The sequence below is a fragment of the Pecten maximus genome, chromosome 5, assembly GCF_902652985.1.
Source record: "Pecten maximus chromosome 5, xPecMax1.1, whole genome shotgun sequence".
In the NCBI taxonomy this organism is placed as follows: domain Eukaryota; kingdom Metazoa; phylum Mollusca; class Bivalvia; order Pectinida; family Pectinidae; genus Pecten; species Pecten maximus.
Genome location: NC_047019.1, coordinates 23,984,251 through 23,995,339, shown reverse-complemented (window position 1 = coordinate 23,995,339; position 11,089 = coordinate 23,984,251). Strand labels below are relative to the sequence as shown.

The 11,089-nt window shown below is 34.0% G+C and overlaps 1 protein-coding gene across 1 annotated transcript in view; it reads right to left on the bottom strand.

Annotated features, from left to right (window-relative positions):
- Positions 1-225: 225 nt before the first annotated feature.
- The window catches only part of LOC117327598 (synaptonemal complex protein 1-like), a 33,189-nt gene continuing 22,325 nt past the window's right edge, over positions 226-11,089 (bottom strand). Inside the window, exons 25-31 of the mRNA XM_033884651.1 lie at positions 10,976-11,053; positions 10,639-10,710; positions 7,569-7,712; positions 5,137-5,454; positions 3,186-3,371; positions 1,710-1,811; positions 226-1,467 (exon numbers count right to left, since the gene is read on the bottom strand). Coding sequence (XP_033740542.1) covers positions 1,294-1,467; positions 1,710-1,811; positions 3,186-3,371; positions 5,137-5,454; positions 7,569-7,712; positions 10,639-10,710; positions 10,976-11,053 — 1,074 coding nt within the window. The 3' untranslated portion in view covers positions 226-1,293. The remainder of the gene's footprint in view (positions 1,468-1,709; positions 1,812-3,185; positions 3,372-5,136; positions 5,455-7,568; positions 7,713-10,638; positions 10,711-10,975; positions 11,054-11,089) is intronic.

The following is an 11,089-nucleotide window of genomic DNA, read 5'->3' as shown; positions in this document are numbered from 1 at the left end:
CAATGTATTTTTTTTTTAACTTTTACTATAAAAGCATTTTGATTTAATTAGAAACATATAAACCATAAATCATCTGCCATGCATTTGATCATCAACGAATCATATAATAATCTGCTGGAGTTGTACCGAAGTTAATTATGTGTAGAAGCTCAGCAGTTAACAAAAGTAACCAATTTAGAGCACCATGAATAATATTCTGAAAAAAAACAACATGACATGAACATATAGCTTTAGAAATATTGGTTTTCTCTTTTATTGTAACAAACAAGATTTATTATACCATACAATTTTAAAACAATATTCAACTTTTAAACACTTACTCTTTTGACAATTACAATGACACATTAACGAATTATATCACATTAAATGTTATCACAATGAATAAGTGCAAAATTTATGCATATCAACAAGATAAAATGAATACAAAAATATGGTCAGTCACGTAAGACAAGTCCCTTTGCGTATATAACTGAATTGATATACATATCAATAAATGAAATGTAAAACGGAAAAAAAAATCATGAGAATCAGGAACAATTAGTACTGTCAAAGGAATGAAAATAATGAAAAATCATATACAAATATTAAAAAATCTTAAATCACAATCATTGTACAAGTGCAATTGAGGAAAACATCATATACTTTTTATATGGTTACATCTAAAGATGATTATATAACATTTATAATTATATTAATTTCAATAATTAAAAAAAAACAGTAATTCATTGGAATTATAGTTTCAAGAATTGCTCATAAATATGACAAATATGTTAAATAAAAAAAATCAACAAATCGATTAAATGATAATGCCTTATCAAGGTTGAATTTATAAACGTTTGAAAATTGAAGATCTTGATGCCCGCAAAATTGTCTTTTTTCACTCTACCCAAAGCTTGTAAATATGCACTGCAAACAATACATTCTTTTTAATCCCTCAAAACATTGTAAACAATTTATCACCTCTTATAGTGAATTACACTAATCTGGACTCCCTGGAGAAACAGTTTTTAGCAATATGTATAACTATGTTTACATTGGCTGCAGATTTAAAAGCCACAAATCTTAATTCCGAACCCATACCAAATTCTAGCAATAAGCATGTCGCACAAATCTGAAGAACAATACATCACTTTAACATAAATATAGATTAAACAGTTGTGTGAAATTCATATGTATGAAACCTTTTAAACCTTCTGAAAATTGTTTGTTCCCCAGTACATCAAATGTAAAATGCTTGGTCTAGGAACCATAACTCCTCCATAAAGTTAAGATTTCTAAATTCACCTTAACTGACTAGTCCTCAGGACCGAATCCAAATACAGAGTCTAAATCAAACCATGAGGTTTCCTCCTTTCCTCTCATCTTTTTGCTTTTCATCGGTCTGTCTTTTGGTGAATTCTTAAAAAACTTTCCTGGTGGTTTGCTTGGTGTTTTACGCACATTGCATGATTTTTGGGATTGCGCTTTCTAAAACAGACAATATATGATAACAAAATGAGCTACCAGGATACAGTACATTGCTGTATAATGTACATTTTAAGGGTGAAAGTTTCTCCCCTAAATGAAACATTTGAGTGTTGAGCAAAGAATTAGGCTATAATAGCATTGTAACAAACTTGAGCAAGTTACGAAGTACCACGTTCAGTTAATTTTTTAAATAAGGTTAAGACCCTAGTATCTATTAACATTTGATAGATAAAAAGGTATACCTCCATATCCACCCGTGCAAGTTTACTAGCTAAGTGCTGAGTAGGAAACAAATCCTTGAATTTTTTCATCTCTGCATCTTGTAAGCTTGAAATTTTCTCATTCTGAAAACAGTAGATATTTCAATGGATAATTTCAATCTATGAAATCTACAATTGGAAAGCTTTAAGCTTGAAACAAATACTTAACAAGAGGCCCAGAGGGCCTGTTTCGCTCACTTTGGTTGGATTTGTCCAAAAGTTCATGTTCAATTAGTTAATAGCTTGATCTGTTGATGTTGGTCAATGATATACTGATGGGGTGGGGATCTCAACTGCTTCAAAGATATAACCCAGAAAAAAGGGGGCATAGGTTGTCAGTCAACATTTATGTAAAATCTCTTAACCTTCAACTAACAATAATTCTGACCGAATTTGGTTCAAATCCAATCAGTTCCTTTGTAACAAGTAGCAATTTAAAGGATTTGCTTCTATTTCCCCAGTCTATAACTAGTGATGACAAAACCTCCATCAGTTTATATTAATGCACCAGGCCAAATCTGGTCAAACAATTTATCTGTACCAAAGGAGACTCAACAGAAATGAGAGGCAAACAGTTGTGGCAATGGTGCAGCTAATGACTATGCCACAACCATTTGCTGTAAATTTGCAGTATATATTAGGTATTAATATGCAAATAAGTTTTCTTGAATAGATAATAGTTGCAACATTTATTGGTGCAAACATTTGCGGCAACATTGCATCTAACAATTACTGCCATGTAGAAGTTGTTGCAAATGCAATAATTTGAATCGTTATTAATCATTCAACTACGTATTTGTAATATATATATAAAAAATCCCCAAAACATATTTGACAACTTACATGTTTATGAAGACAAACGTGTACTAGACATATAGGTATCAATAATTACACATTTTTTTGTTTTCAGTGAATATATTACAGTATCAGTCAACAACCTAAATAACCATCTCATGTCAACTTTCACTTGACCCTTTAATATGTTATTTAGGGTTCTAGATTAAACTATTCTAAAAAGTTACCCTATCCCTCTAGGGGGCCTTACCTATCTGCAGACCCCAGGCCATCCATCTTTACAATGTTGAATCCCCATCACCCATTTATATTTAGTACAGACCAAATTTGGTTATTACACATGTTGTTATATAATATATAAATAAACTTCATCTGTATGGAAAGCAGGAGAGTTTTGAAAGAGTTATCTCTTTTTTCCATATCATACTATACCCTTCTACCCCAATGGGTCTGGACTCTCCATAGATATAATTGGAATCTCTTTCACCAAGGATGCATCTGGCCAAATATGGTCAAAATTCTTGCTGCCATTTTCAGCAAGTATATTGACAGAAAAACAAAAGGATGCATCATGGCATAAGTTCAGTACCGTTTATCTATTCTGTACTTGTTTAAAAGTAATAGATATCTGCTTGGTTTTAAAAATATAACTTAAAGATGTACTTCTTTTTTGCTGGACTTTACTGGCCCTCCTCGCGGCACTCTGTTGAGTGGGACAGTCCCTTTACTGTGGTCAAGTCTCTTCCTGTCAAAATCATCTATGTCCATATTCCGTACTTTTGGAGATGGTTTCACAAGCAGAGGTGTACTTCCTTTAGTTCCTTGTAAACGGTTCTCTAATTCATCAATCTATAAAATCCAAAAATAATAGATTAGAAATCATATTCTTATCCCAAAGAATTGTTTTCTAGTATTGAATTCCATAAATAAAATCATAAAATCGTATAAAGGGGGAATGTTGGCTCTTACGATTCAGATTCAATCTTGTTAATGTGAAAACTATTTCTATTATCATTTCAGCGATTTGTGGTTGCCAAACACTTCTGTGATCATTTTCCTTAAAAACATTCATGATTCAACTATTAAGTATGATAAACCTAAAATGAACACTTAGCAATAAGTCAAAATGAAATAAATGCATACTTATAAAATATGAAGGATTTACTGAGTTGCCCTCCAAGAAAACCGCATTATTTTTTTTCATTGCCAATAACTTAACATAATAATTAACAATCAAGCTGTATTGATGAAAGACTGGCAACTTAATCATGTTTCAACGAAGGTGGATGCACATTTTTTCATCTTCATGATATAAAGCTTACATTTATATCTATATATAGATTTATATCAAAGGAAGCTGAACTTATTCCAATCTCATTTTAGTGAAAGACACAGCTTGTCTTAATTTTGAATTAAAATATATTCTAAATTTAAACGCTTAAAAGTGTTAATTATTTCAGTTTTCTTGTCAGTTGATGCAATTTGATGTAATTTGGTAAAGTTATTGACATTGTAGTAAAATGTAGTATTTATTCATTCATTCTCATTAATGATTTGTTCCTGGGATAAATTTCATGAAATCAATGGCCAGAACTTCATTTATGATATAACCTTGAATTTTTTAACTAAAATTTCTCTTTTAATGACCATGAGTAATAGCCAAAATCATGAATTCTTGCACTTATATTTTGTTTTGTTTTCTGGCCATGAAAACATTTCTTTGCCATGAAAATAAATTACCTGTCTATGGCCACAACGCCCATTTTCAAGAATCAACAATGCCAATGAATATTAAGATTCACAGGTGCTGTCAGTATTTCTTGAGAAAATTCAAGCAAATGTTAAGACATTCATGACCATAAATTTGATTGTGGTTTATGTGGTTTTCGATGGTTTCATTCATAGTTATTTTTCATGGGCAGTTCATCGGTAAATGTGCAGTATTGCATAGAACAAATAAAACAATCTTTCTGCACTTGTGACCAATAAACTTAATCTTTTCTTATTACCATAAAAACTCGTGTAATTTTCGCAGTTTTTTTGTACTGAAATAAAGTTTAAAGTTGGGGTGCGCAAATTATACAGGTAAAGATGTTTTCAAGTTGGTTTTTTTTGCGAAAAAAGATCGTAAATCCTCAATGTCAGCCATCTTGGAAACGGGACGGAAATTCCTGTTAAGAACTTAAGATCAATAAACATGCACATAGCAATTTATTCTTGATAAATATGTCAGATAACAAATTAAAGTGATGTAAAGCTACCTACTATATGTGTTGATACTTGAGTTCATTAGGGATTCATCACAATTAATAGATACCACGCAGTTCTGGAAAAACGTAACTAAAGAATGATGGCAGAGGCATGCAGCAGTGCCATACTCAGGTTTTCAAAGTTAATATCTATTTTCACAAATTCCTTATAAAAAGGAGGAATATATTCATGCAGTGTTGTCATATATACAGATTGATCAAACAATTAGCCTATTAATTGTATTGTTTAAAAGCCTGTCATATAGCTCTATGGTACTTTGTCTCTTCAGATACACTGAAAATGATAAAATTTTCAAATTAATATTTAAAATGGTTTTCATTTAAACATTTTTAATTTTGCTTACCTCTACTTCCATTAACTGTGAAGAGTCTGTATCTGAACTATCTGAGTTGTCTTTTGGTGATGCAAAAACAACCCTTCTTTTCTTAATTGCAGAATCAACACAGTCATGCTTCAGTATACTCCTTTGTGGAGTTTTGATGTTACAAATTCCTTGTGGGGTTTTGGAGGTTAGTTTTGGTGTTCTGTGGGCAGAAACAGGAGTGTATGCTGTTGTTGATAGTCGAGGAGTGGTAGGTTTAGGTGTGGTTGCAATGTAAGCTTGCTGAGGAGTGCTTGATCTATTACCACAAACAGTTCCTTGTCGACCATGTTGTGGAATCTGAAACAAAGATATGGTACACCGTCCCAGTAACACAATAGACTGAGGTGATTTAGATATAAAACAACATTGCATTGTCTTATCGTATAACAAGAATTACGCATAGTTATATGTATCGCCTGTCCCACTTTGTCAAGATATTAGACATTTAGAGAAACTAATGAAATTCACTGATTTTTGTCAAAATCCAGAAATTTAAGGTTTTTACCCAAAAAATCAAAGAAATGTTAGTTAAGACTGTAATGAATTCAGCTATACATCCTACTATATACCTATAGCCCTAGTTTGGTAGCTCTGACTATAGCTTTTATAATTTGTCAGAACACTAAAACCTTAAAGTTGATTTTTTTCCAAAGTCCAGAAATTTGAGAATTTTACCCCCAAAATACAGAAATCCATGGAATATATTTTAGTGTAGTAGGCTCTGCTATCCATGTTACATTTTTTTCCGCTATCAATACTGTGGTAAAAAGTTATGAGCTTGTTGTAAAATAAATTATATACCTGGTATGCCTATACTGATATTTGTCACTCTCACAGTACTAGTAGTACGAACATTAAGATCGCTCAATCAAACTCATTTTAGAACACTTCAACTGTTACATTAATAGTTTCAGGCAATCAGAGTCAAGTCATCCTTGAAGTGATTTGTTGATTTTGGTTTTCACAACATAATGCTGCACATAACATGACAGTAGTATTAAGATTCATTGTGAATTTCCTTCAAAATACTTTTCCATTTGTACTCTTATTCTCTTACAACAGCTTACCAATTCCAAGATGAGAACTAGAAATTGTTGGCTAACAATTTGACGGGCTTTTCACCTGCATTACACATCAGGCCTAAAGGGTATATTTTAAGCTGAGATAACACATTTCTTTTCTTTTCTATAATATATTGATTAAATGAAAGGAAAAAACAAACACAAATAAAGAAAAATTAATGAAACTAAATTTGTTGCAATGTGACTCGAACTCACCACCTTAGGACCACCACAGAAGTCGAGCGTTCTACCACTGTGCCAGTTATTGACAATGGAAAATTTGACGTTGCGATAATATAGGAAGTTATATGTTTCACGTGTTTAGAGGTCACATAAATGAAATGGGTTTTGGGAAGTTGTGGGAAGGACTTAATTGTGAGACAAAACTCGTGAAATGTGGACCCTGCATAGTAATGATCAATTAAATGTTGCAAAAAACACTTAAACAAAGCAAGGATTCTTGAAGTAAAACACGGCGCATGGATATCGCGCATTTAGATCTGGGGTGTTAGAGTTCGTGATACGGTTTCAATGTCATGGTAAAACCGAGCTTTAATAGGAATGCTGTGTCTATTTCAAAGCAGCCAATCCTTGCCCGTTTCACGGAGGCGACATTGACATATGAAATGACAAGTCTGATAAGCGATTTGGGGGAGATATCTTATGATAATCAATTGGTGCTTTTTTAATCTATTTTTGTTATTGTTCTTTTCTTCACGGCGCGAAATGTCCTGCATTACCCTGAAATCAGTTTTGCGCTGAAGGACCTCCTTGTTCTTTTACATAAAACTTGATACATGGCCCCTGACTTTTGTTGTGAATTCAACAGTCATATTAACGTAATTTAGAATATTAAAACTCAAGTCTACGGGGAATTAATTAGTTTGTTGGTCGGTCTCTTAACGTTAATATTAGGATGTCCCAATACACACATGTATATTATAGAATCAGAGCATGATATAATTCATTCGAGAAACAAATATTTAAAACATTCGAAAGACCAATTTAAATGTAAAGGTTTTCGATATTGAAAATGACATAAGCATTATAGGGCACACGATGTACATATTACACGGCACGTGATTACCGAGTACATAATGCATGATAATAAGAATTATGCATCGCGATACATGTAAGACATTCTTTTTTTAAATGGCAGGTGTCGTCAATATGAAACTGATGATACTTACCCCTCCTGGAACATCTGGTCTTAATCTTCCTGTATACTTTCAAAGATTTACATATTACATTTTGCTATAAGAGAAGTTAAGTATATATATGATGTTATTTTTTTTCTTATTTATTTGATTTTCTAAGAAATAATTATCTAATGGAAATATTTATTCAAACCTGTGAGACTTGTGGAGTTTGTTCCTTTTTTGATTTAGGACTTGGTGTTGTCTTCTCCTTTACAGGATCTGTCTGTGTTGTAGAGGTTGTGAGAATCTTTTTCTGACTAGCTATCACATCAGTCAGCTCAGAAATCTTCTCTTCCTATCAATAATATATACAAAATCACTATTGAATGGTACAGAAGGAAAGGGAGACGTCTTTCTGCATAGATCCAGATTACCTATCATGTAGAATTGTTATAATAGTAAAAGCCTTGAAACAGTTGACAGGAAATTATGACGATTATCTACACACATATAGAGTGAACTGAATTGCAACACACACATAGATATTGCTTGTCTTGTGATGCAGGTGCAGGGAATCTCCCAGGAAAATTGAACAAGAGGTTGCAAATGGCAGATATGTCAGATGTAAATACAATACAACTCTCTTTTAATGCAATTGCGAATGACACTGACTGCCAAGTCTGGTAACTCATGAACAAGGGCCCAATGGGCCCGAATCGCTCACCTGCAATGCAGTGTTCTGTTCATATATGGATCCTGAGGTTATTGAAACTGAAAGCATGCTACAGGACCAATATAATGTCTCTCGGCACTTTGGCTATTCAGAAGTTATTTAAAGATTTAAGCATACTTGAATGACGTGGCCTTGAATGTGAGTCAGGGTCATTCATTTGAACAAACTTGGTAGCCCTTCAACCCAGCATCCTACAGACCCAATATCAACTCCCTGGGACTCTTGGTTATTGAGAAGAGGTCGTTTAAAGATTTTAGCCTTTTTGACTCCTGTGACCTTGAATGAAGGTCAAGGTCATCCATTGGAACAAACATGGTAGCCCTTCACCCCAGCATGCTACAGACCCAATATCAAGTCCCTAGGTCTTTTGGTTATTAAGAAGAAGTTGTTTAAAGATTTAAGCATTTTTTAACTATGTGACCTTGAATGAAGGCCAAGGTCATTCATTTGAACAAACTTATGAGCCCTTTACCCCAGCATGCTACAGGCCAAACATTAGGTCTCTGGGAGTCTTGGTTATTGAGAAGAAGTTGTTTAAAGATTTTAGCCTTTTTGACTCCTGTGACCTTGAATGAAGGTCAAGGTCATTCATTTGAACAAACTTGGTAGCCCTTCACCCCAGCATGCAACAGACCAAATATCAACTCCCTGGGACTCTTGGTTTTTGAGAAGAAGTCAATTAAAGATTTTAGCCTTTTTGACTCCTGTGACCTTGAATGAAGGTCAAGGTCATTCATTTAAACAAACTTGGTAGCCCTTCATCCCAGCATGCTACAGACCCAATATCAACTCCCTTGGACTCTTGGTAATTGACAATAAGTCGTTTAAAGATTTTAGCATTTTTTAACCATGTGACCTTGAATGAAGGTCAATGTCATTCATTTGAACAAACTTGGGAGCCCTTCGCCCCAGCATGCAACAGACCAAATATCAACTCCCTGGGACTCTTGGTTTTTGAGAAGAAGTCAATTAAAGATTTTAGCCTTTTTGACTCCTGTGACCTTGAATGAAGGTCAAGGTCATTCATTTGAACAAACTTGGTAGCCCTTCATCCCAGCATGCTACAGACCCAATATCAACTCCCTTGGACTCTTGGTAATTGACAATAAGTCGTTTAAAGATTTTAGCATTTTTTAACCATGTGACCTTGAATGAAGGTCAATGTCATTCATTTGAACAAACTTGGGAGCCCTTCGCCCCAGCAGGCTACAGGCCAAACATTAGGTCTTGGGACATTTGGTTATTGAGAAGAAGCTGTTTAAAGATTTTAGCCTTTTGACTCCTGTGACCTTGAATGAAGGTCAAGGTGATTCATTTGAACAAACTTGGTAGCCCTTCACCCCAGCATGCTACAGACCCAATATCAACTCCCTGGGACTCTTGGTTTTTGAGAAGAAGTCGTTTAAAGATTTTAGCCTTTTTGACTCCTGTGACCTTGAATGAAGGTCAAGGTCATTCATTTGAACAAACTTGGGAGCCCTTTACCCCATCATGCTACAGGCCAAATATTAGGTATCTGGGACTCTTGGTTATTGAGAAGAAGTTGTTTAAAGATTTTAGCCTTTTTGACTCCTGTGACCTTGAATAAAGTTCAAGGACATTCATTTGAACAAAGTTGGGAGCCCTTCACCCCAGCATACTACAGGACAAATATTAGGTCTCTGGGCCTTTTGGTTATTGAGAAGAATTAAGTTGCTTAAATGGAAAAGTTGACGCCGGCCGGACGGCCGGACGGCCGGACGGCCGGACGCCACGCCACGGCATATGCTCACTTGCCCTTCGGGCAGGTGAGCTAAAAACTAGTATTTATTCTAGATGCAGGTTCAAACCACGTGGCATTTAACGTATTGATAGGGACCAACCAACCAATTGTTTTTCCATAGACTTTAGTTTTGGAGTATTTCATTCAAATTCTTGAATTCAATATGACAATTATGGCTTATAATACAAGTTTTGGGTCTCATATAACACCTAATCAAAAAAGGAAGTTGGGTCCTTCAGCTCAAATTTTCTCCAGGGGTAGCCATTTTGAAAATGGGTGAATTTTGCAGTAAACAATTCTCAAAAATCTGAAATGTTTACCTATTAATTATTACATGAACTTTTGGAAAAAAAATTCAATCGGACTTACGAAATTTATATCAACATTTCTTATGGATAGGTACCTATCAGGCTACATATCTATTTTCTGACTTCATAACATACTGGCCAATCAGTGGCTGCCAGACATTTTATCCCTGGCTCAACTTTCTATAAACAGGCCAGGGGATGTTTCAAAAATCTATTTTTTCAATTGGTTGGTTGTTCCCTTGAAGTATATGACAATTACAAGCATTAAATGTAGGTTAAACCCAACATCTATAACAAATATCCATCACAGTTATCATAGTCTAATCACTTATGCAATTTAAATCCTTGCATGTATACCACATACCAGTCGCTATACCCAAATAAGGATGACATCTGTTATGTAGCTGACTTTGGTACAATGTATGTTACTTTATAGTTGTTAATATGCAGTGAAAATAATAATGACAAAAGTTCAAACCTTAGTTGATATAATTTCCTCAAGATCTGTCAGCTTTATGGAATATTCCTTGCATCTTTCCTCAAGTGATTGCTGAAAATAAAGATACACTATTTATTATACTTCGTAACTTTTGAAATTTTATCACTGACTTAAATGTCACTGCATATTTTGTGTTTCTGTATTGATGTACAATTGGAATCACTGTGTTGACACAATCCTTAGCTGTACTAATAATAATATATCATTAATAAAGGGGGAAAATGTACATTCATTTAAACTGAACATTTTTACTGGAACTTGGAAGCCCATCTCTCAAAATAACCACATTGTTAGCTTGATGTCAATATAAACCAACCTTTTCCTCCTCTGAAGTGTCCATTAGTCTCTTTTGTTGATCAATTTCAACATGCAAGTCTTGCAATTTTTCCTCAATCTAAAACAGCAATAAACATGCATGTATGTCTAAAGT